At 40.0% G+C, this 23702-nt stretch overlaps 1 protein-coding gene across 1 annotated transcript; it reads left to right on the top strand.

Annotated features, from left to right (window-relative positions):
- Window positions 1-789: 789 nt before the first annotated feature.
- On the top strand, window positions 790-21948 carry HS3ST1 (heparan sulfate-glucosamine 3-sulfotransferase 1). Its single transcript, XM_075260878.1, has 2 exons — window positions 790-1145; window positions 20698-21948. Exon 2 carries the CDS (start codon window positions 20815-20817, stop codon window positions 21730-21732), a length of 918 nt encoding a protein of 305 aa, XP_075116979.1. The 5' UTR covers window positions 790-1145; window positions 20698-20814; the 3' UTR covers window positions 21733-21948.
- Window positions 21949-23702: the final 1754 nt, after the last annotated feature.

Raw genomic sequence — 23702 nt, 5'->3', positions numbered from 1 at the left:
GATACAGATAGATAGATAGATAGATAGATAGATAGATAGGAGATAGATGGATAGATAGATAGGAAATAGATGGATAGATAGATAGATAGATAGATAGATAGATAGATAGATGATAGATAGATAGATAGATAGATATGATACAGATAGATAGATAGATAGATAGATAGGAGATAGATGATAGATAGATAGATAGATAGATAGATAGATAGATAGATAGATAGATAGGAGATAGATAGATAGATAGATAGATAGATAGATAGATAGATAGGAGATAGATAATAGATAGATAGGAGATAGATAGATAGATAGATAGATAGATAGATAGATAGATAGATAGATAGATAGATAGGATACAGATAGATAGATAGATAGATAGATAGATAGATAGGAGATAGATGATAGATAGATAGATAGATAGATAGATAGATAGATAGATAGATAGATAGATAGATAGATAGGAGATAGATAGATAGATAGATAGATAGATAGGAGATAGATAGAAGATAGATAGATAGATAGATAGATAGATAGATAGATAAATAGTGATATTATCTATTGTAGATGTTCTTTCCTCTTAGGTGTTGCTCTGATGTTTCTATACATATGGGTGTTATGCTGGTATATAAGTAGTGTAGTCCCCTTCCTCCTCCTCAGGTATGTGTGGCTTAGTTCTCCGGCTGCAGTGCTCTTATACTCTGCACAGTACGGTAGAGGAGGCTCCAGCTCCGGCACCCGATAGAGGTACATGCACACACCATAGTAGTGCTCAGTGCTGGGAGTCACCCTGGAGTTCGCAGGCAGCAGCACATGGGAGAGGACACAACTTCCCCCCAGCCTGAGAGCAGTGACAGGGCAGTCACCTGTGTGCATTGCAACATAAGCCTGTCGTCAGCAGATGCGGCACTCCTAGCAGCAGGGCTGGGCAGTCTCTGAGGTGCTGGTGTCAGCTCCTAGGTCTACAGGATAAGGGTTATTATGGGAGGGGAGAGCTGCACACGTCACACAGCACACACTTAGAAGAGTCTGCAAACATCTCAGCCCCGCTTACAAGGGCACCTGGATGGGCAGAGGTGGCAGAAGTGGCAGAAGAAGTGCCAGGCTCCAGGCATGAGGCAGCTCCTGGCTACACTGCTCTGAGCACACAGGTAAGGACTTGGAGGAAGTTTCCTGCTACTAGCTGCTCAGTACAGACCTCAACCTGGGGATCTGGATCTACTACCTTATATACTGTGTGCCATGCTGTGATCAGACTAAGGAGTGCTTGTGTGGCTGCTGCAGAACATCTTTGGAGAGCTGCTTGAACTTAGTTCAGACAATATTTATGGAAGACTATAAGCCATACCTGATATTACAGACAGTGTCACTATAGTTGGTAGCATATATCAATGGATATACAGGGTGAACCCTGTATATAGAGAGAGGGTGATAATACTTATCCCCAGCCCAGTGGTATTAGTAAGACCGGGCATTAACCCACTATGGGTTTTATTTTTATAATTCTGATTATTGATTTTTAAAAATTTTTATTATTTCACTACTTCTCTATTTTTATTTTATTTTACTGTATTTTTCTGATTTTACTATTTGTCTTTTTATTTTATGTATTATGTTTATGTTTTTATTAGTTTACCATTTCTATATTTTTATTATTTTACTATTTGTATGTTTTGTTTTATGACATTATTATTTATTTATTATCTGTAGATACAATTTATTTTTTGTCACATATTCCACTTTTCTCCCCTCGGAAATGGTATATTTGGCAGCTGGATGAGTTTTATTATAATTCCCTTTATTTGACATGCCATGTACCTTTCATTATCATAATATGGTCATATGCTTATGGGACATTTATGTAGAACAGTATTATTATTATTATTATTTATTATTATTATTATTATTCAGTGTCCTTGCCCTAGTGGAGTCACGCATGTAATACGTCTAAGCAGTGATTGACAGCTCTAGTTCTCGCTCTGTGTCTATGGCTGCTGCATGTTTACTATGAATAAGATGAATTTCTCCGCTGTTATCCCAGCTGGATGGCTCTCATTATATCCAATCCTGACATGCTACACTCACCGAGCTATGGAGTAATCCCAGTGTTGATCTAGCACATGTGTGACAGAGGGATGGAGTACTGAGTGTGTATATACAGTGTATAGGAATGTCAGGACAGGGGATGCTCCAAAAGCTGCTGGAATTTCCAATGTGGATTCGGACTTGAACTAGTATTTCACTAAATAAGGGGTTTCCTATACATTTATAGGATATCCACAGGACCCTGACCCATTGACCAAAGGGGGAGTCACTAGATCGGGTGCAAGCTCACGACTCTTTCAATTCAAGTCTATAAGAAAAACCATACTAGTTAACCCTGTCTAATCCCAAGGAAGGAATATGGAAACGCCGTCCTATCTGCAGGCAGCATGTTATAGAGCTGGAGGAGCAGAGCAGATTGGTATATAGATTGATAGACAAGAGTATAGTATAGTATAGTATAGACAAGGGTTCAGTATATAGGGGTTCATTTGTTCATGTATATCTGTAATAATTCTGGGCTTACAGAGAACCTTCCACCATCTCCACCAAGTGAATACTTTGCATCCTTCAGTAGGAGCCAATTCATTGATTCTGGTGCAGGTGGAATTTTATCCATTCCCAAGCAATCATTTCATTAATTATTTTTTTTTTTTTAGTTTTTATTTTCTGCTTGCTTGTATAGCACCACCATATTCCGTAGCGCTTTACAGACAATGACAGTCACTGTCCCATATAGGGCTCACAATCTACATTCCCTATCAGTATGTCTGTGGCGTGTGTGCGAGGAAACCGGAGTACCTGGTGGAAACCCATGCAAACACAAGAGCATACAAATTCCTTGAAGATGTTGTCCTTGGTGGGATTGAATACCAGGACTCCAGCGCTGCAAGGCTGTCAGGTGGGTGGACCCAGGCGGTCCAAGCTAACAGCACTGATTGCTCAGGAATGGTGGGGACTAGAGAAAATACTCCAACTGAGCTAGAAACATTGGAGCTGCGTCTTTTGCAAAGAGTTTGAGTTTTTGAAGGTGGTGAAGGATCCCCTTAAAGTGGGTATCCTTTTAAGAGTCCCTTGACAGTAGCATAGTCACACAGATCATAGTAGGACCACCCACTGGACACTCAGCATGACAAGCGATTTTAATGATTGGTTTACTTTAACCTGTCCTTAAAGTGACAACTCTCCTTTATTAACATCTCCCATCTAATATTTGTAGGGATATGTCCAATAAAGGGGGTCTCTACAACTGTTCGCAGTCATCATTTCCTCATGAAGGGCAATGTAAATATTTAATCATTATTAGATTTTGCTGTAATCAGAGCTGAAGGTTAATTTACATCACTTTAGTTTTTTATATGAAAATCCAGAATACTGTACAAAGAAATGTTTTAAGATATATACATATAGATATTCATAGTGATCATGGCTGCAATTTTGTAATACTGAGCTCAAACTTAACATCAAAAACATAAAGGTAGATGATAAAATCCCTGACTACCTGCACTCTCCACTAGAGGGAGTTTTAGGAGCTTACGGAACACAATATGCAGTAAGCTCCTGTGCTCCCTCTAGTGGTAGCAGCAAATAGAATTTTAATGCTTATCTCTATGTTGGGGGTTTGGAGCTCTGTACTAGAAAATTTGAGTTCAGTAAAATGCGTTTTTTTTTTCTAATCTGTTTTTAGTTTCTGATTTGTAGATTTCTTTATACTGTATTTTCTGTACATGATTAAGGGGTTCCCATCTTCTGTGAGCTTTGCCACTGCTGTGTTTAGTGATATGCTTTACAGCGTAGTCATGGCCATAGGCAGCAATAGACTGGGGCTGTCTCATTAAGGTATATGGGAGAGTTTTCTAGGTATGCTCTGTGCAGGGAGAGGTAGTAGATAAGCTGTGACATCATCTATGGTCAGTAGTGGATACAATGATAGATAAAAGGTCAGTCGTGTTATCTATATAGGTGTTATTTTCTATTGTAATGCTATATATGATGTAAATGAGGTGACTGTTGCAAAGAAAACCTTTACAGGATTGGCAGGTGTCAGTCTATTTCTGTGCTTAGTGGTCAGAGTGAACATTGCAGGATGTAGAATGACTGAAATGCTGAGGTCTGTATCATGCTCAACATATAGGACATTTTGCGAAGTTTAGGACTCGACCAACCACTTTACCAGCACAGATCCTGTGATCTTACTGATTCATCTTGGGAGTTCCTTCACTTTGTCTTTTCATTTATTCTATTGCACTTATCATTCAACACAAACACATTGCAGTTAATCTACAACCACTCAAGTTGTAAAAAAGATCGTACACTTGTATAAGTAAAACTGATATAATCCAGGGTGGAGTGGACCTTTGCTCTCATGGACAAGAAGAATGCGGCCAATCAATTTATCTATAAGATGCCAAACCTTATGAAGGAGCTGCTAATGTAAGACACATATATTTATAAGAGGGCTGCGAGCTGGAAGTAACCCAGATAAAGTGCAGGGTGCACAGTCCCCTTTAAAGGGGTTGTTCAGGATTTTTTTTCATTAATGCCTATCCTTAAAATAGGCCAAAAATATCTGAGAACTATGGGGCTGACAGCCGCCCCTCAATCTGAGTACTATACAGTGTACTGAGCCAGAAGCAGTGGGGTCCATGCCCTGTATAGAGGGGTGACTACTGCATCTCAGCTCTCAGAGATGTTAATGGTAGCAGAGCTGCAGTACAGGCATCTGGCCACTATACAAGGCATCTGCTTCTGGCTCTGTACACTGTGGACTACACAGACTCAATGCATCTCTAAACAGCTGTTCTGTGCTGGTTGTCAGCCCCCCCGCCCCCCCCCCCCCCGCCCCCACTCATTAGGCAGTAAATTAAAATAAAGCCACAACTTTGCACCTTGTACTTTATAAATCCAGGACCCTCACCCTCTTCTTTATAAATTCGGCACTTTGCACCCTTTACTTTATAAATCCGGCACTGTGCACCCTCTTTATAAATCCAGGACCTTCACTCTCTACTGTATAAATCCAGGACTTTCACTCTCTACTTTATACATTCTGGACTGTGCACCCTCTACTTTATAAATCCAGGATCCTCACCCTCTACTTTATACATTCAGGACTGTGTACCCTCTATAAATCCAAGACCCTCACCCTCTACTTTATAAATCCAGGACCCTCACCCTCTACTTTATAAATCCAGGACCCTCACCCTCTACTTTATAAATTCAGGACCCTCACCCTCTACTTTATAAATCCAGGACCCTCACCCTCTACTTTATAAATCCAGGACCCTCATCCTCTACTTTATAAATCCAGGACCCTCACCCTCTACTTTATAAATCCAGGACCCTCACCCTCTACTTTATAAATCCAGGACCCTCACCCACTTTATAAATGCTGGACCATGCACCCTGATCAAAAATTCCTGTACAATTTATCAGCCATGTTCTGCCAGCCAATAACAGAAAACAAAAGAGAACAATCAACAAATCTAGATAACAGCCTTAAGCGCTTGAAGTCCATTCGGGGATTCCATTCCCCTTTCCATTTGGGCAGAAACCGAGTGGAAACCCAGCAGACCCCATTATAGTCTATGGGACTTGTACATGTGTGAATAAGGCCTTAAGCTGACTTTTTATACCAGAGATTTTGACAGGCCAAAAAGACTCACTAGCCTAAGGCCACAGATTCTATACCTAACATCACTATGCTATGTTTTCCAGTGATCCAGTATATGTTACTTTTCATTGTAATTGATGTCAGGTATATGGTGATTGTTGCATGTTATGCTCTTGTAGAATACATTCTTACACTCCTATTGTAAAGCATTACATAAGTATCACAGCCAACATATAAACCTGTTGGTGCGGTTGGGATACATTTTAACCTGAGTTCATATAGGTACTCTATTACAAGCTGTGCTGGGGGCAGGGACGCAGGCGACATTCCTGCATTGACAACATTCCTGCTGGGGGTTGCTGTGTTTATTGCATTTTTTACAGACACAAGAGGGGGGTATTGCAAAAAATTCTCAAAAGTTTTAATAGCACAAATATAGGCAGGATATTTCACTGGTGATCCAAGGCAGGATTGTGATCAGCTTTTATTTTTAGTTAATTTCCTTTTTGCATAAGGAACATGTGATTTTGATTTTTAGCCAAGGGCACGTGGAAGTCATTCCTCCGCCGCTATATACTGTGCGCCTCTACTGGAACCGATTACACTAAATGCATATAATAGGTAAACACTGCAGTCATTGAATCCATCTGTATAGTTATATACATTGTGAGGGGTAGGAGACTCAATGTAATTCCAGTAATTGTTAAAGGGGCGTACACATGTTTTGGATAGTATAGGACCTCTGAGTAAATTAGGTCATAAAGAAGGGGGACGGGGTCTCTTTAGAGGAGACCGCAACAAACTAAATACTCATCCTTGTAGTTCTGCAACAGGGGAGAGTCCATGACATGGAGACCCGTTGAGTTCCATATTTACTGGTATATACCTCCAAGGCAGAGTGCCATTAGGAGACCCCACTTTATATGTAAGACTATGTTCACACATCACCATTTCATGTACCTATGCCATTCGCATTTTTTTTGGACAGCATACATAATCATATATGTTAACATGTATTAGCAGTGCAGGGTTTTGAAGAAACGGAAAATAGACATGCGTACAGTTACTAGATATTTATTTTATTTATAGAGCACCATTAATTCCCTGGTGTTGTACATTATTATATTAATTCCATAGTGCTGGACATTATTATATTAATTCCATAGTGCTGGACATTATTATATTAATTCCATGGTGCTGTACATTATTATATTAATTCCATGGTCCTGTATATTATTATATTAATTCCATGGTGCTGTATATTATTATATTAATTCCATGGTCCTGTATATTATTATATTAATTCCATGGTCCTGTATATTATTATATTAATTCCATGGTCCTGTATATTATTATATTAATTCCATGGTCCTGTACATTATTATATTAATTCCATGGTGCTGTACATTATTATATTAATTCCATGGTCCTGTATATTATTATATTAATTCCATGGTCCTGTATATTATTATATTAATTCCATTGTGCTGTATATTATTATATTAATTCCATGGTCCTGTATATTATTATATTAATTCCATGGTCCTGTACATTATTATATTAATTCCATAGTGCTGTACATTATTATATTAATTCCATGGGACATTACTATATTAATTCCATGGCACTGTACATTATTATATTATTTCCATGGTGCTGTACATTATTATATTAATTCCATGGTCCTGTACATTATTATACTAATTCCATGGGACATTACTATATTAATTCCATGGCACTGTATATTTGAGAGTTTACATACAGTACGCAAAATATACAAAACAAATCTAATACTAACAGTGACTGACTGGCACAGTGGGATAGAGGGCACTGCCCGCAAGGGCTTACAATCTATGAGGGAAGAGGAATAGAGACAGAAGGTGAGGGTAAAGACTGTTCAGATGATGATGATGTGGTAACAGTAGTGTTCCTGGAGGTTGTAGGCCTTCCTGTAGAGAAGATGGAGAAGGTATTAAGTAACTGTTTGGGGTTGTGGGATAGGGATGATATGACTGAGTCGAGGGCTGAAGTAATACTGTTATTATAGAAAGCAGTGGCAACATCTCTATCCTGGAGCAAGGATATGCCAGAGAGTGGTAGAAGAGAGTCAGAGAGCGTGCAGATGTCAAGGTGGTTAGGATTTCTACGAGGGTGCAGGTGTTAGACATGGGTGATAGCATCAACAATAGCAGATGTTGAGTCTACTGTGATGACTACCTTGCATAGAATTAAAGTGGATTCCACGACTGACTACTGATGACCTAGAGCAGTGATCCCCAACCTTTTTTTGTACCATGGACCATCTTCAAGTAATACCATTTTTCCATGGCCCGGCGGGGTGGGCAGAGGCGGGGCTTTGGTCATGTAGGGGCAAGATTATAGGCGGGCTCCACCATGTGGATGGGAAGACTCTCCGCCGGGATGCTCTGCGGGACAGACAGGTGTGACACGAGCATCTGAGCGGACATGGTGAATCACTAGACACCGAGGCTGGATACTTCGCTCTAGGCCACATTGATATGGTAACGTTTAAACTATCGGGTAGTGCGGCGTCCTTAGCAGCTACAGGATGCTGCACTAGCTGATAGTTTACACTTTACCACAGCAACGTGGCCTAGCACAAAATATCCTGCTAAGACTGAGGCCAGCCTGCCGTCCTGTGGACCGGCAAAAAACACCCAACGGCCCGGTCCTGGTCTGCGGACCAGTGGTTGGGGACCCCTGACCTAGATGATCCAGACTGGTGGGGAGGTCTAACATCTAACACCCCCACCGATCAGCATCTGCTGCAGTTGGACTAACACAGAGATAGGAGCTAGTAGCACAGCTCTATTTTCTGTATCGTGGTTGTTTTGTGTTACTGCAGCTCAGCTACTGTTCAACTGAATAAAGGATAAGCTGCATTAAAGGGATCAGTCAGTATTTTATAAAAAAAAAAAAAAAAAAATATGGCCGCCGGATGACATGATGTCCCTTTCTGAGAAGAAGAAAGCAGCCACGTTTTCCAATCCAGCATTGCCATACCACAGAGAAGCTATACATCTGGCTTCATTCTCCATGTTATAAAATCGGTGACTGCTGAGAACCCCTTTAAGATCATTTTTGTGATAATGTATTAAAAAAAAATATAATAAAGTGCATAGATTTATGTATGGATGTTTCACATGGCGTATTATAAGTGTCCCGACTATCTGAAAAGTTGTAAGGTATACTAATAGAAGATTTTTTTTTGTCAGCGAAACCTTTCAGACATCAAACTATCCTCTGTCTGAAACCTTTCAGTATGGTATATATCCTGCACAATGAAATAACCACAGTTGAAAATTGGAAATTTATTTGCAGAACATCCATTTCATAGTGTGGGAAATAGAAAAGAAAACTGTAATGGACTAGAGCACGAATCAATAACTGTATTTTAGAAGTAGCGTCTTCGCTCTTGTGTAATGTAAGACCTTTTGTCCTGATTTTTTGTACGGTGACCTTCAAACATGACCCACCACCACCACCACGACCGTGCAGCTCAATACAGAAGGGAACATTGGAAACTACGAGACAATGCTGGTTTTAGTTGTATTGACTCTTTGTGCTAGTTAATTTTGCAGTACAAAAAGGACAAATAACTTGGCTGGAGTTAATGTCTGATGTTTTTTTTTTGTTTTTTTTTTACAGTATATTTGATATTAACCATAGAGTGCAATAAATGCCCATACCAGGCAGTTGTCAGATGGTGTGAATTAGATTAGATTCGAAAAAATTAAAGGGATTCTATCATTAAAATGACTCTTATTTTTTTGTCCTTAACACGTAGGAATAGCCTTAAGAAAAGCTATTCTTCTTCTACCTTTAGATGCCTTTTCCGCGCTGCTGTTCAGTAGAAATCCTGGTTTTCTTCAGTATGCATAGAAGTTCTCTCGCAGCACTGGAGGCGTCCCCAATGCTGCGAGAGAAATCTCCAGCGCCACCTCCATCTTCTTCTGGAACGCCCTCACCCTGTGTCTTTTGCCGTCCTGGGTTTCAATCTTCTAGGCCTCGGGCAGAGCAGACTGCACATGCCCACAGGCAACAAGTAAATGGCCGCTTACACCAGCTTACTGTGTAAGCGGCCACAAGAAAATGGTCACTTACACAGATTACTGTATAATTTTTCTTGTGGCCGCGGGCATGTGCGGTCTGCTCTGCCTGAAGCCTAGAGGATTGAAACCCAGGACGGAAGAAGACACAAGGAGAAGGCATTCCAGAAGAAGATGGAGGTGGTGCTAGAGAGTTTTCTCGCAGCATTGGAGACGCCCCCAGTGCTGCGAGAGAACTCATTTGCATATTGAAGAAAACTGGGATTTCTATCGAATGGCGGCGCAGAGAAGACATCTAAAGTAGGAGAATAGATTTTCCTAAGGCTATTCCTACGTGTTAGGGACAAAAAAAATGTCATTTTAATGATAGAATCCCCTTAAGATAAGCGTTACTTACCTCACCAATATCCCATCACTACCATGCCCATGCTTCTTAGGTGCCTGGTTGCTGTCCACTTCTCCAATTTCTGGAGTACATTACGGTAAATGTCCTGCTAAGCTACCCCCATGCCATAGCCACTTTTCAGAAACCTTACATGAAGCTTGCAAACTAGCTGAAAGTAGCTATTTTTGGGCAAAAAAATAGTCTTAAAAATTTGACACTTTTTAACGTCAATGTTCAGGTCTACTTATTTAATGAACTCTCCCCATGTTAGGATGAGATGCAAATAACTTTTAGGACTAAAGTAACCAAGAAAAAGGTGTAAAACAAGAGCGTAACTATGTAGGGATGGGAACATTATTATAGACTTTAGTAGCCAGTTGAACCCCTCCATTAGCCACTTTTTTTCTTTTTTTTTTTTTTTTTTTTAATACAGTTTTCCATCTCCCACCACTGTCTTACAGGACACATTCCAATAATACTCATCATCCCTTACCTGTTATGTATGTCCCTCTTGCTGCTCAAGAAAGATGGCTGATGTCATAGCCATGGGAGGATCAATCTATACTGCATAGAATGTTCTAGCCAGATTCTAGAGGTCTGGCTGGTAAGAGCAGTGCCCCAGGGAGCTGAAGGCCCGACACCAATGTACCAACTGCCTCATTTACATAACACACCAAAAGTTGTGTTTTACAGTAACAGTAAAACGAATGAGATTTTGTGTAAGAAATACTATCAAATACGCATCATGGGACTTTTACCTGCAGCATTAGTACATTTTTCCCATAGACAATTATCGAGTTGGGAAGGTAAAACTAAAAAATGGTGAAACAAAAAAATTGTCAAAAAATGCAAGCATTTCTACAATGTGTGACCTTATCCTAAAGGTTTAGAATTTGTGATCAGCTCAGACACCATTGTTGTCTGTCTTTATGCTTATTTGGACATTTCTGACCACCTGGGCTTGTAGATACATACATTCATGGGGTCCACATGCCATCATTCTAAAAACCAGTCTGTGAATTGGCATACTTCCAATTAAAAACTGTCTTTCATAAATGAATCATACAATCGTCATTGCAATATATTGAATTAGAGAAAAATACTTCTTTCTCCATTTATCAGGTTGTTTTCAAACTCCCTTCCCTTTACTCAGTCAGTTATCACTAATACAACCCATATCCAATGAGTGGATAAGGACTGTCAAGCCTCAAACACAGAAGTCTCTCTCTATATATATCTCTATCTCTATCTCTATCTCTATCTCTCTCTCTCTCTCTATCTATCTATCTATCTATCTATCTATCTATCTATATATATATATATATATATATATATATATATATATAGCGAGAGAGAGAGAGAAAAAAACATATAGATAAGAATCTAAGAGAAGGGGGAGAAAAGCAGCCTGATAAATGGAGATGGAAGCATTTTTCTTTATTAAGATATACAGTCCTATGAAAAAGTTTGGGCACCCCTATTAATCTTAATCATTTTTTGTTCTAAATATTTTGGTGTTTGCAACAGCCATTTCAGTTTGATATATCTAATAACTGATGGACACAGTAATATTTCAGGATTGAAATGAGGTTTATTGTACTAACAGAAAATGTGCAATATGCATTAAACCAAAATTTGACCGGTGCAAAAGTATGGGCACCCTTATCATTTTATTGATTTGAATTCCCCTAACTACTTTTTACTGACTTACTGAAGCACAAAATTGGTTTTGTAACCTCAGTGAGCTTTGAACTTCATAGCCAGATGTATCCAATCATAAGAAAAGGTATTTAAGGTGGCCAATTGCAAGTTGATCTCCTATTTGAATCTCCTCTGAAGAGTGGCATCATGGGCTACTCAAAACAACTCTCAAATGATCTGAAAACAAAGATTGTTCAACATAGTTGTTCAGGGGAAGGATACAAAAAGTTGTCTCAGAGATTTAACCTGTCAGTTTCCACTGTGAGGAACATAGTAAGGAAATGGAAGACCACAGGGACAGTTCTTGTTAAGCCCAGAAGTGGCAGGCCAAGAAAAATATCAGAAAGGCAGAGAAGAAGAATGGTGAGAACAGTCAAGGACAATCCACAGACCACCTCCAAAGAGCTGCAGCATCATCTTGCTGCAGATGGTGTCACTGTGCATTGGTCAACTATACAGCGCACTTTGCACAAATAGAAGCTGTATGGGAGAGTGATGAGAAAGAAGCCGTTTCTGCACGTACGCCACAAATAGAGTTTCCTGAGGTATGAAAAAGCACATTTGGACAAGGCAGCTTCATTTTGGAAACAAAAATTGAGTTGTTTGGTTATAAAAAAAGGCGTTATGCATGGCATCCAAAAAGAAACAGCATTCCAAGAAAAACACATGCTACCCACTGTAAAATTTGGTGGAGGTTCCATCATGCTTTGGGGCTGTGTGGCCAATGCCGGCACCGGGAATCTTGTTAAAGTTGAGAGTCGCATGGATTCCACTCAGTATCAGCAGATTCTTGAGAATAATGTTCAAGAATCAGTGACGAAGTTGAAGTTACGCCGGGGATGGATATTTCAGCAAGACAATGATCCAAAACACCGCTCCAAATCCTCAGGCATTCATGCAGAGGAACAATTACAATGTTCTGGAATGGCCATCCCAGTCCCCAGACCTGAATATCATTGAACATCTGTGGGATGATTTGAAGCGGGCTGTCCATGCTCGGCGACCATCTAACTTAACTGAACTTGAATTGTTTGTCCAAAATACCTTTATCCAGGATCCAGGAACTGATTAAAAGCTACAGGAAGCGACTAGAGGCTGTTATCTTTGCAAAAGGAGGATCTACTAAATATTAATGTCACTTTTCTGTTGAGGTGCCCATACTTTTGCACCGGTCAAATTTTGGTTTAATGCATATTGCACATTTTCTGTTAGTACAATAAACCTCATTTCAATCCTGAAATATTACTGTGTCCATCAGTTATTAGATATATCAAACTGAAATGGCTGTTATAAACACCAAAATATTTAGAACTAAAAATGATTAAGATTAATAGGGGTGCCCAAACTTTTTCATAGGACTGTATTATTACATTTCTCATATCCACAAATGCTATACATGTGTGAATTTTATTATAATCGGAGGTACTGAACTTTTTTCCCCAGTGATGATCTTCTTGAGTCTTTTTCAAATTTTTTTTTTTCTTTTCGATCCCTCTCTGCTGGTAAATAATCGGTTACAATGTTCTCATATCCTGACACCCATGTACACACAAGTCACTTCCACAAATGTTCCTATAAATCAATCTCTTCACTTTATTTCTTTCCGGAATGATAATGACACACCTGCAAGTGGTTCATGCCCAGTGTACGCTTGTAATGCCAAGTGGTAACGTCTACTCCAGCTGTCTGCTTTATAGATTACAATGTAGGGTGTAGTTTCTAAGGTAAAGGGATTTCTTAACATCTCAGAATGCTCTTACACTAACCATTGCTTACAAGATTGTTGTCAAGGAATCTTCTGTAGCATCCTTAAGTACATTATTATATACTGTAATGTACGTCAGTATAGAACTGGAGGCATGAATATCGTCTCTGTTGGGATTGCGACTACTTTATGGGTGTTGCTGATACAACAGGAAATCTTTTTAACACCTTGTTGACAAGGACATTTTCTGTCTTTTGCATTTCCTTTTTTTTATCTATCTATCTATCTATCTATCTATCTATCTCATATCTATCTGTATATATAGCTGTATGAAGTCTTGTTTTTTTGGGGCCAAGTTATACTTTTTTAATGACAATTTATTATTCCATACAATGTATTGGAAATCTGGAAAAAATAGTAATGGGGTGGAATGTTCTTATGGGTCTTGATACAATTTTGGGGAAGGCATGACTTCCAGGACTCCTCCTCCAAAGGGTAAAGGTCACACCAATATTGATGGGACTTAGATTCCTCTTTTCTCCATTTCTGACTGCATTCTTTCATTTGCTGCATTTTTTTCTACACCTGCTGATTCCACCATCGCCTCTAGTGGGAGCTCTCAGAGTGGGTCTGATCTGCCTCGGTACATTGCTTTTGGCTTTAGGTCATAGCTATTTCACTACCCAATGATCTTGATCCTTAATATCTATTGGCCAGAACATTGACTGAAGCCTATTACACTCTACCTCCTGATTTTCTTCTAGGTTGTCTGCTATGACTGACCCAGCTTTGATTATTAATGTCCTAAATTTCTACAAGTACATAATAGTGAACCAACATTTTGGAATAATATACATGGACTGCACATGCCAATGTTTAAAACGTTGATCCAGGTGTCTTGGCAAAAACTCCAAAAACGAAAATGAGGTTTTTAAGATACACTTAGATCAAGGTATACAAACCCACTAGACACTTCAAGGAAACCTCTGTTTAGTGGGTCCCTGCTCTACTGGGTACTGCCACGCATGGTGAACACCATTACCAGAGCACCCACATGGAGAGCGACCCGGCAGCCCAACAGGCTCAGCCCCCAGCCCAGAGACACAGCACTAAAAGCTTTCACAGATACCATGCACCCTCAAAAAGTTCACTTACTCGCAGAATAAAACAAATGTAAAGGTTCTCGGCTGCTTTGTTGACTATTGCTGGTGATAAAACAATATGCCAAGGTTCTATATTTCTCTATACAATGCTTTAGGGTGCATTTGTGTAAGTGCTGTGCGCCCATCAATATACTGATGTGTAACCTGGTATATTAGTGGGAAGTATAGATTTTTTCCCCTGCGCTAGTAACAAGTTAGAGATTTTATGATTTTATTTATTTTTTGTTAAGAAGCTGTATGTTTGTTCAATAGAATTCCTGACCTTGACTATAGTAGGACATTTTTGTCTTCTTATTGTATTATGTCCCATTCTTGTAAATGCCATCTTTGTACGCAGTCAGTTCTTTACAAGAATCCCTTTAAGATTTTCTTTGCATGGTAAACAAGGTTGTGCTGTGAAGGTACATCTAAAGATGGTCATACACTTTACATAGCTGGTGGCCAAGCAATCATTCACCAAGATCAGGTATGGAGATATTTATCTAATGTGTATGGGCACTTTACTCTGTGACTGTGAGACTACAGTACTCTGCAAAGGCCTCATCACTGACAGAGACAATAGGGAGTACAGAGACTTAAACCAGGACTTTATTGAATGGTGCCAGCAGAACCACCTCAGGATTATTTCTGGGAAGATCAAGGAGATGGTGGTGGACTTTAGTAAACGGAGAAGTCCCAGTGGAGATCAGAGGAACATGCATTGAGATAGTCAGGACCTATAAGTAACCGGGTGTGCGCCTCAATAATAAATTAGATTGGGCCAATCACCTGGAGGCGCTGCACAGAAAGGGCCACAGGAGGCTGAGGGCCTTCGGAGTCCAGGGGCCACTTCTTAGGGCCTTTTTCAACTCTGTGGTTGCTTCAGCCATCTTCTTCAGGATGCTGGGGGAGCAGTATATCAACCAGGGACAGAAATAGACTTGACAGGCTGATCAGGAGGGCCAGCTCTGTCCTGGGGAGCCCCCTGGACCCAGTACAGGTGGTGGGTGACAGAAGGATACTGTCTGTAGTGAGCTCCATGCGGGAGAATAAATCTCATCTCATGTGTGAGACCTTGATGGCACTTAGCAGCACTATAAGTGACCGTCTGCTCCACCCCAAGTGTGAGAAGGAGCGCTATCGCAGGTCCTTCCTTCCAACCGCAACCAGGCTGTATAATCTACATCAGACCAAGCGAAGATCACTCCGCACATAAAACTAATGATCCTGAAGTCTCTCTCCTCTCTCTCCTCTCTCTCCTCTCTCCCCTCTCTCCCCTCTCTCCCCTCTCTCCCCTCTCTCCCCTCTCTCCCCTCTCTCCCCTCTCTCCCCTCTCTCCCCTCTCTCCCCTCTCTCCCCTCTCCCCTCTCTCCCCTCTCTCCCCTCTCTCCCCTCTCTCTCCTCTCTCTCCTCTCTCTCTCTCTCCTATAGATTCCTAGTATATCTTCTCAGCATATGTGTGTCTACTTCTGTAATATATTGCTGTTTATTATCCTGTACTTGTATTACTATGCTGCTGTTTAACACACTGAAATTTCCCCACAGTGGGAATATTAAAAGATTATCTTATTCTTACTTTGCAGCCTAAAATAAAAATTCTCCCATAATTTTTTTTTTTTTTAAGTAAAATGAATGAAAAAAAAGTTAAAAAATAATAAATTAAATAAAGTATACAAACAAAACTTTATACAAGCCTGAAATCGTGAAAGATACATATTTATAGTATTGTCATAGTAACAATACATTACCTGTACAATACATTTATACATTGCACATAGGGGTAGATTTACTAAGCTATTGCTTATACATCAGAATTCTGGCTTAAAAATTGTCCTGCATTCTGTGAACCAGATTTATTGTGCATTTTAGACATATTTTTTTTTTTGCCTTTTAGAAAATAGGCAGGAATTGATGGGAAGGGGATAGGGCCAAGGCTGTGACCATTTGTGCCAGGTGCATGTGCAGGTGTAAGAGGAGCCATCAGTACGCACAGTCTAATATTAGCAAGGTTAGGAAATCTGCACCAAAGTCTCTACATCTACAGCAAGCAAAAATCAGGCGCATTAAGACCACCGGAACTCAAGGAAGAAAAATCCCAAAATTATTCATGCCCTCAACCCTTAAATTGGACTAGTGTTCCAAGGGTTAAGCAAATTCCAAAAACGGTGATAGTTTTTTTTTTTTTTATGTAAAATGTATTTCCTGGCCTTATAGATATAGATCTTCCAGTCTGTTTGGTAAGTGTAGCAACCCTATAAACAGGTAACTGACTAATGTATATGAGGATTAGCGGTACCTTGGTGTACAATGGAGTCATTTGTCAATCAATTCTAGAGATTCAATCCAGTAAAGCGCTGGCAATGTTTCTCCAGTATTGATTGTCTACATGTTAAAGGAAACTTAAGACTATGGGAGGATGTACAGTATTAGGAAAAGGTCGGAGATCTGAATGGTTCTAATTCATTCAAGTCATTCCTGTTATGCAGAGTGGGAAAAACCTGTGGGACATTTATAACGTAAACCCGAAGTTCTATAGTCTATATAATATAATCTACCGGTATTATATGTATAGCATTATATTTACAGCCATATATTGTAGATGTTCATCACCAGAAGGTATGACAGAATTCAGACTTTGTAGTAACCAGACTGTAGAGAAGTGGCTCACAGACTTTTTGACGTCTGGACCTGCTTTTGGGCTAGACTGTTTTTTGGGTCCCCCACTACTGTACTTAGTTCCATTAGAAACGTAAAAGTCAGTTGCATTTGACCTCCATTCTGCTTTTCACACACACACACACACACACACACACACACACACACACACACACACACACACACACGCACACACACATATACTACCTCCATGTTCCCTCCACACACAGCTCTACTGCCTCCATGTCTCCCTGAACAGTTCTACTGCCTCCATGTTTCCCTCCTACACTCAGCTCTGCTATCTCCGTATTCCCTCCTACACTCAGCTCTGCTACCTCCATATTTCCCTCCTACACTCAGCTCTACCTTCATGTTTCACCTCTACACCCAGCTCTGCTACGTCCATTGTTACTCCCTACACCCATCCGTGTTTTCCTTTACATTTTGCCACTTCTATGTTTGACCCTACACCCAGCTCTACTAGTATTGCTGGCGGTCTGCAGACATGTTTGCACTCCAGTGTGTCAACTCTGCTTGCAACCCCTTGGAGGGAGTGTTGCATCCAACAGTTTGGGAAGCATTGTGAAAATTTGATCAATGTTTCTTAACATATCTATATCCCCCCTCCCCCCCCCCCCAAAAAAAAAAAGAAAAAAAAAATTACATCCAAGTACCCCAAAGTCAAGGTCAAAAGCTGTGCATCCTAATTAAATCACAGTAAGAGCACAGTGTAACCCCTAAAGACATGACATATACCCCTGTGGTGAGCGTACCGCAGGAGAACCTAGACTGCAGGGCAGTGACCTCCAGGTATTGAAGAGCTAGTGACTGTCAGGGTGTGATGGATCTTCTACTTTTGAAACAATTGGAAGTCAAAGTTTGGAGACCACTACTCTAAACGTAGCCGAGCAAAAGAGCCATATGGCTAGGTCACTGAATTAGTCTTTAGTGGTTCACTTGCCTCAGTGTCCATATAGAAATGACCTGATATAGATCTTTTTCTCATGGGTATTGTATTAATCTCTATCTTATAATCTTTCTGTCCTTGCTGTAGTGATCATTGTCATATGCTTTGACTTCCTGGTAAGTCTGCAGTAGACGTGTTTATACACAGCAGCCAATCAGAGTCAGAGGGAGGGAGTAAGCAGCTGCCTGGACCAATGATAAGCAGGAGGTGTGTCTCAAACTACATCAGACTCTCTTGAGGCATTGTAGATAAGCTGTAGTCATGGGTCACACTCTGCCCTAATGGTTCACAGCTAAAAAGCAGTCAAGTAACAAAATGTGAAGAAAATAAATAGCAGGTAGACACCCCCTGTAGGTACCAACTTACATATAAGTTTTGAGTTTCTTAAAGGACAGTCACTTTAATTATTTTATATCATGAGCAGTACTCTTTGATTGTGGGACTTGAAGTTAGGATGCACTGCATAAACATTGTGAACTTACTTATTGACAGGTAGGACTAGGTTTATGATGAAAACATTGAATCGATGTCTTGTCTGCCATGCTTCAGGCCATGCTATGCATACAGTGATTCATGTCTCTAAGATCAGAGTGCTGAAGGAATTTCAAAAATCTTAGAAAAAGTCAAATTATTCTGAAAAGTAAGTTTATGGACGTTTCATAGAATTAGGTCCCTGTGCAGGATTCCAAACATTGCTCGCATTCAGTGACTATTCTATTGTAAAATAATTCACTCAGCACTATAAATTATTAAATGTTACACAATATGTTTCTTCTCCTTGAGTACATACATAACTTAAAGCGATTGCTTAATACGGACATTGACGTTTTGTTAGAGGGTTCCAAGGTAGGCTGATCACAGGATCCCCATCGATCAGCTATAACCTTCAGAGAAACCTGGTACCAAGTTTTCAGTTTCCCTGTAGCGCCACCACAGGGGATATCAATTATTACATGGTGGTTATTGAAATCAATGTGGGAATCATGGATGTATTTTTATTTTTTTGTTTTTATTACTATGATTTGTATAAATTTTACAATCCTTCAATTATTTGGGCTACATAACCTGTATTTGTTCTCTACATCATGTTAATGCTTACTATGTCAGCCCAGTCTGAATGTCAGGATAGTATACCCAATAGGATAGTATACCCAATCTGAATGTCAGGATAGCATACCCAACAGGATAGTATACCCAATCTGAATGTCAGGATAGTATACCCAATCTGAATGTCAGGATAGTAAACCCAATCTGAGATGTGTATCCCCTCCCCTCCCCAACAAATGGAAATCCAGGCAGCACTTAAGGTTGATATTCTGCTTATTAACCCATGCAATGTTTTAGCTCCAAAGAACCTTTCTCAACAGACCAGCTCTTTGGGGCGTTGTATGGGTTAATAAACAGATCATCTATCTGGACTTCTGCCTGGACATCCATTTCTTTTCTGTTTAGGGAATAAGCATCACTTGGCGTGCACCTTATGGGCCTATCCAATTCTGCTCATTTCTGGTCTGTTAGTCCTATGGCCATCTTATATGCCGCCATGTTACCTATCTACAGATTAGAGAGGACTTTTCACGACCTCCGCCAACTCCAACCCATTGTGTTCTTCCATGGACCGTGCTCAACTGATTTTGGCGGAGTTGGATTTTTTTTCTCTACCGTCTGCCAATCCTGAGCAATAATTTCTGTTTGTTTCAGAACGTTTATGCTGCCTACTGTCAGGTGGGTGGTTCTGCGTTGGAATAGAAAAACAAGAACCGCCCACCTGACAGTAGAGGGCATAATTGTGCTGAAACAAACATAAATGATTCCTCGGGAATGATTGGGGTTAGAGGAGAAATTCCAACTGTGACAGAATCAGTGGGGAAGCACCTATTGAAGGACATTGTGGACATGGTGGAAGGTCCCTCTTAAGTACAAGGCAGAATAATGGAGTTGACAAAATATAAGAAGAGGGTTGGTTATGGTTAAGATGCCCGTACACAGATAAATGTTGGTGAGACTTATGGACCATATAATGTATATGGAGGTTCCTCACTCCTCCTGACTAAAATGTTAGGGGTAAGAAACATGGAGTGTTGATTTTTACGATACAGAATAGGTTTTTTTTCAATGTAGATAAACCACTACTGGTTTACTGCCCTCTCCATATTAGCCACATACATGCTCTGTGGAACTAATAGCTCAAAGGTATGGGAAGTCAGAGGGGATAGCTACTTACAGTATATGACATGGTTGTCCTCAGTCGTTCATCCAATTGCCCATTTTTTTGCCTAAGTTTATAGACCTTAGAGAATAATATAATTTTTTTTGCATACTGTTTAAGGAATTTTGTTAGTATTATCCTTCTCATGTTATTTGAAAATTGGCAATTCTTGCAATTTTAATATGTTTTTTTTTTCCTCCCTCATTTTTCTAGATTATTTAGAGAAACAAGATTCTAGACACCACGAAGCACAATATCATTAATCACTCTACAGTCCAAGACCCATGGAGCACCGTCTTACTCACTGAAGCCAAGCTCTTGAAATTAGTCATGGCCTTGTTACTTTTTGGAATATGTTTTTTCTTTATTCAGCCTCAAGGGGTGCCTTCTCGGCCCACCTCAAGTTATACAAGGATGTTCACATCTCCCTCTCCAGTTCACGAGGTAAAGGACATGCCACATCCTAATGGTACCTCCCAGCATCTGCCACACACCATTATCATTGGAGTACGTAAAGGTGGTACTAGGGCTCTGTTAGAAATGCTCAGTCTCCATTCTGATATTGCTGTGGCTGAGAGTGAAATACATTTCTTTGATTGGGAAAACCAATATGGAAAAGGTCTACAATGGTACTTGAGCCAAATGCCCTTCTCTTACTCGCACCAACTTACGGTAGAGAAGACTCCAGCCTATTTCACATCAACTCAAGTTCCTGAACGAGTGTACAATATGAACAGCACTATCAAGATCTTGCTTATCTTAAGAGACCCTATTGAAAGAGTCTTATCGGACTACACCCAAGTCTATTACAATCACTTGCAGAAAAACAAGACCTATCCTCCAGTGGAGAGCCTACTTCTACGAAACGGTGAACTCAATACTGACTACAAAGCAATAAACCGGAGTTTATATTACAGTTTTATGGAAAACTGGTTGAAGTACTTTCCACTCAAAAACATTCACATTGTTGATGGCGACTACTTGATCAAGGATCCGTTCCCCGAAATGCAGAAGGTGGAGAGGTTCCTGAACCTCTCTCCTCAAATCAATGCATCAAATTTCTACTTCAATAAGACTAAAGGGTTTTATTGCTTACGGGATGGTGGTCGGGAACGTTGTTTACATGAGTCCAAAGGGCGGGCTCACCCACACATAGGCTCCTTCCTCTTAGGAAAACTACGAGACTACTTCTATGAACCCAATAGGAGATTCTTTGAACTGGTTGGGAGGACATTCGATTGGTTGTAAATAAGTAAAAAATAAAAAATGTAGGTTGTAACATAACTTTTTGAAATGTTACGTTGTATTTAATAAGAATATTTAAGCTATAAGTTATTTATTAATGGCCTCTTCTGTAAAGGACTAGGATATGAAGAAATAAGCTAGCTATATTTTTATACTGTATAACTGTGAACACTCTTTGTATTGATTTTCATGGATAATAAACCATAATTTTGGAATATACTCATTATTTAGGTGTCGATTGATGAAACAATAATTCTAGTTTGATTTTATTTTACATCAGCAATAGATGTCCATCTCCTCTGCCTCTTCCATGTTTGCCCTGTGAACATATCCTTAAAAAATAACTCAGTATGATGCTTTAAGATTTGTAGATTTCTAATTTCACTCTGGGGAAGATTCATCAAGTCTATTTGTGACAAACATAGTAGCCAGTCAGTGATTTGTGACTATTTAATCCACTTTCAACTAAAGTAGTGTCAAGTGGTGATCTTGTGTTAGCTTTGCCACGTGTCCGTAAGTCACCTGCTCCATATTATTTATCAAGAAGATGTGAAAGTGATGTCATAATTTACAACTTCTACAGGGATGCCATAGATTTGTGCTTAGGTTCAAGGGATGCACCTCATCATGAATTAACAGCGTCCTCCGTTGGCATAGGAGACAATAAGACCGCCATAAAACTTGCCAGTCTTAATAAATACCGCCTTCGGTATGCTGCCATGCTGGGTCTGTATACAACTAAGGCCCGATTCATATCTGCAATGCAAACCTATACGCATTAAAAAGCGGTTAGCTAAGAAACCACACGGACCCCATAGACTATTATGGGTTCCATGTGATTTCCACTCTGTGCCCGCACGAATCATGCGGAGAGGAAAGTGCTGTAAGCAACACTTTTCTCTCCGCATGTTTCATGCGCAAATCACACGGACCCCATTATAGTCTATGGGGTCCGTGTGGTTTCTAACCTAACCGCTTTTTAATATGTTTGGTATTCCAATTGGGGGTCTTCAAGCGAACTCTCTGAACAGAATACTGAACCCGGATTTGAACGGGTAAGCCAAGTTATCTGGGCAATGCCTAAAGATTTGCAAATTGACAAAACAACTATGGACTGGGTACATCTTGTAACCTTCAGCAATGCACAAAGGTACATCCAACACAGGTAAAAAAGATAGAATGGAAGAAAGGAACTAAGAAAAGAAGGATAGATGAGAGGGAGAGTAAAGGAAAGAATGAGAGAAAGAAACAAGGATAGAAAAAGATTAGAATTAGATTTTTTACAGAGATCTAATATAAAGAAATCATAAAATTCACTGTATTGAAAACTTGGTTAAATAAGCAATATAATAGTGCTGCAAACTAGACTTGCCCACTATAAAGATTACATTAGGAGATGCAATAACTTACACTTCTCTGATCTAAAATATGAAAATGAGTTTGATGCAGATCATCAGAGAATTTCCGATTCCCGGGGGTTACCCTGCCAGAGCCGTCAGCAGACCCTATTACCATTTATCCTGTATATACTTCACTCCTCTTCAGACATAAGCTGTCTTGGTCTCTGTCAGCCCATCACGACAGACTGTGTTTGCTGTACATTGAGATAATACTGCATGCTGCTGGCAGCTCCTGATCCTGAGCTTGGGGGGGCTGGAATATGAGGTTTTCCATTGCCCGTCATGTCTTTCGTCAAATCATCTTGGATGTGTCTGTAAACTATAGAATTAAAGGGGTTGTCCATGCATTACAGAAAACTCAGGGGTGGTGGGGGCAAGTGTAAAAAAATTAAAAAGATATAATCACCTGTCCCCATGCTCAATTGTCTGGTCACATCACCCATATATATTATCATTTCTTTACCAGAGACAGTTGAGGCCACCGATTGGTCTCCTCAGTCTCGTGAATCTTCCCACTATTGGCCTGACGAAGGATAATACACAAAAGGGGACTGGGACTGCACAATGGAGTGC

Source organism: Leptodactylus fuscus, chromosome 1, assembly GCF_031893055.1.
Source record: "Leptodactylus fuscus isolate aLepFus1 chromosome 1, aLepFus1.hap2, whole genome shotgun sequence".
Taxonomy (NCBI): Eukaryota; Metazoa; Chordata; class Amphibia; order Anura; family Leptodactylidae; genus Leptodactylus; species Leptodactylus fuscus.
This window is presented reverse-complemented; position numbering and strand designations above follow the sequence as displayed.

What these genes read in the sequence shown, in the direction of transcription:
- HS3ST1 (XM_075260878.1), top strand. Translation starts at nt 20,815, where the DNA reads ATGGCCTTGTTACTTTTTGGAATATGTTTTTTCTTTATTCAGCCTCAA.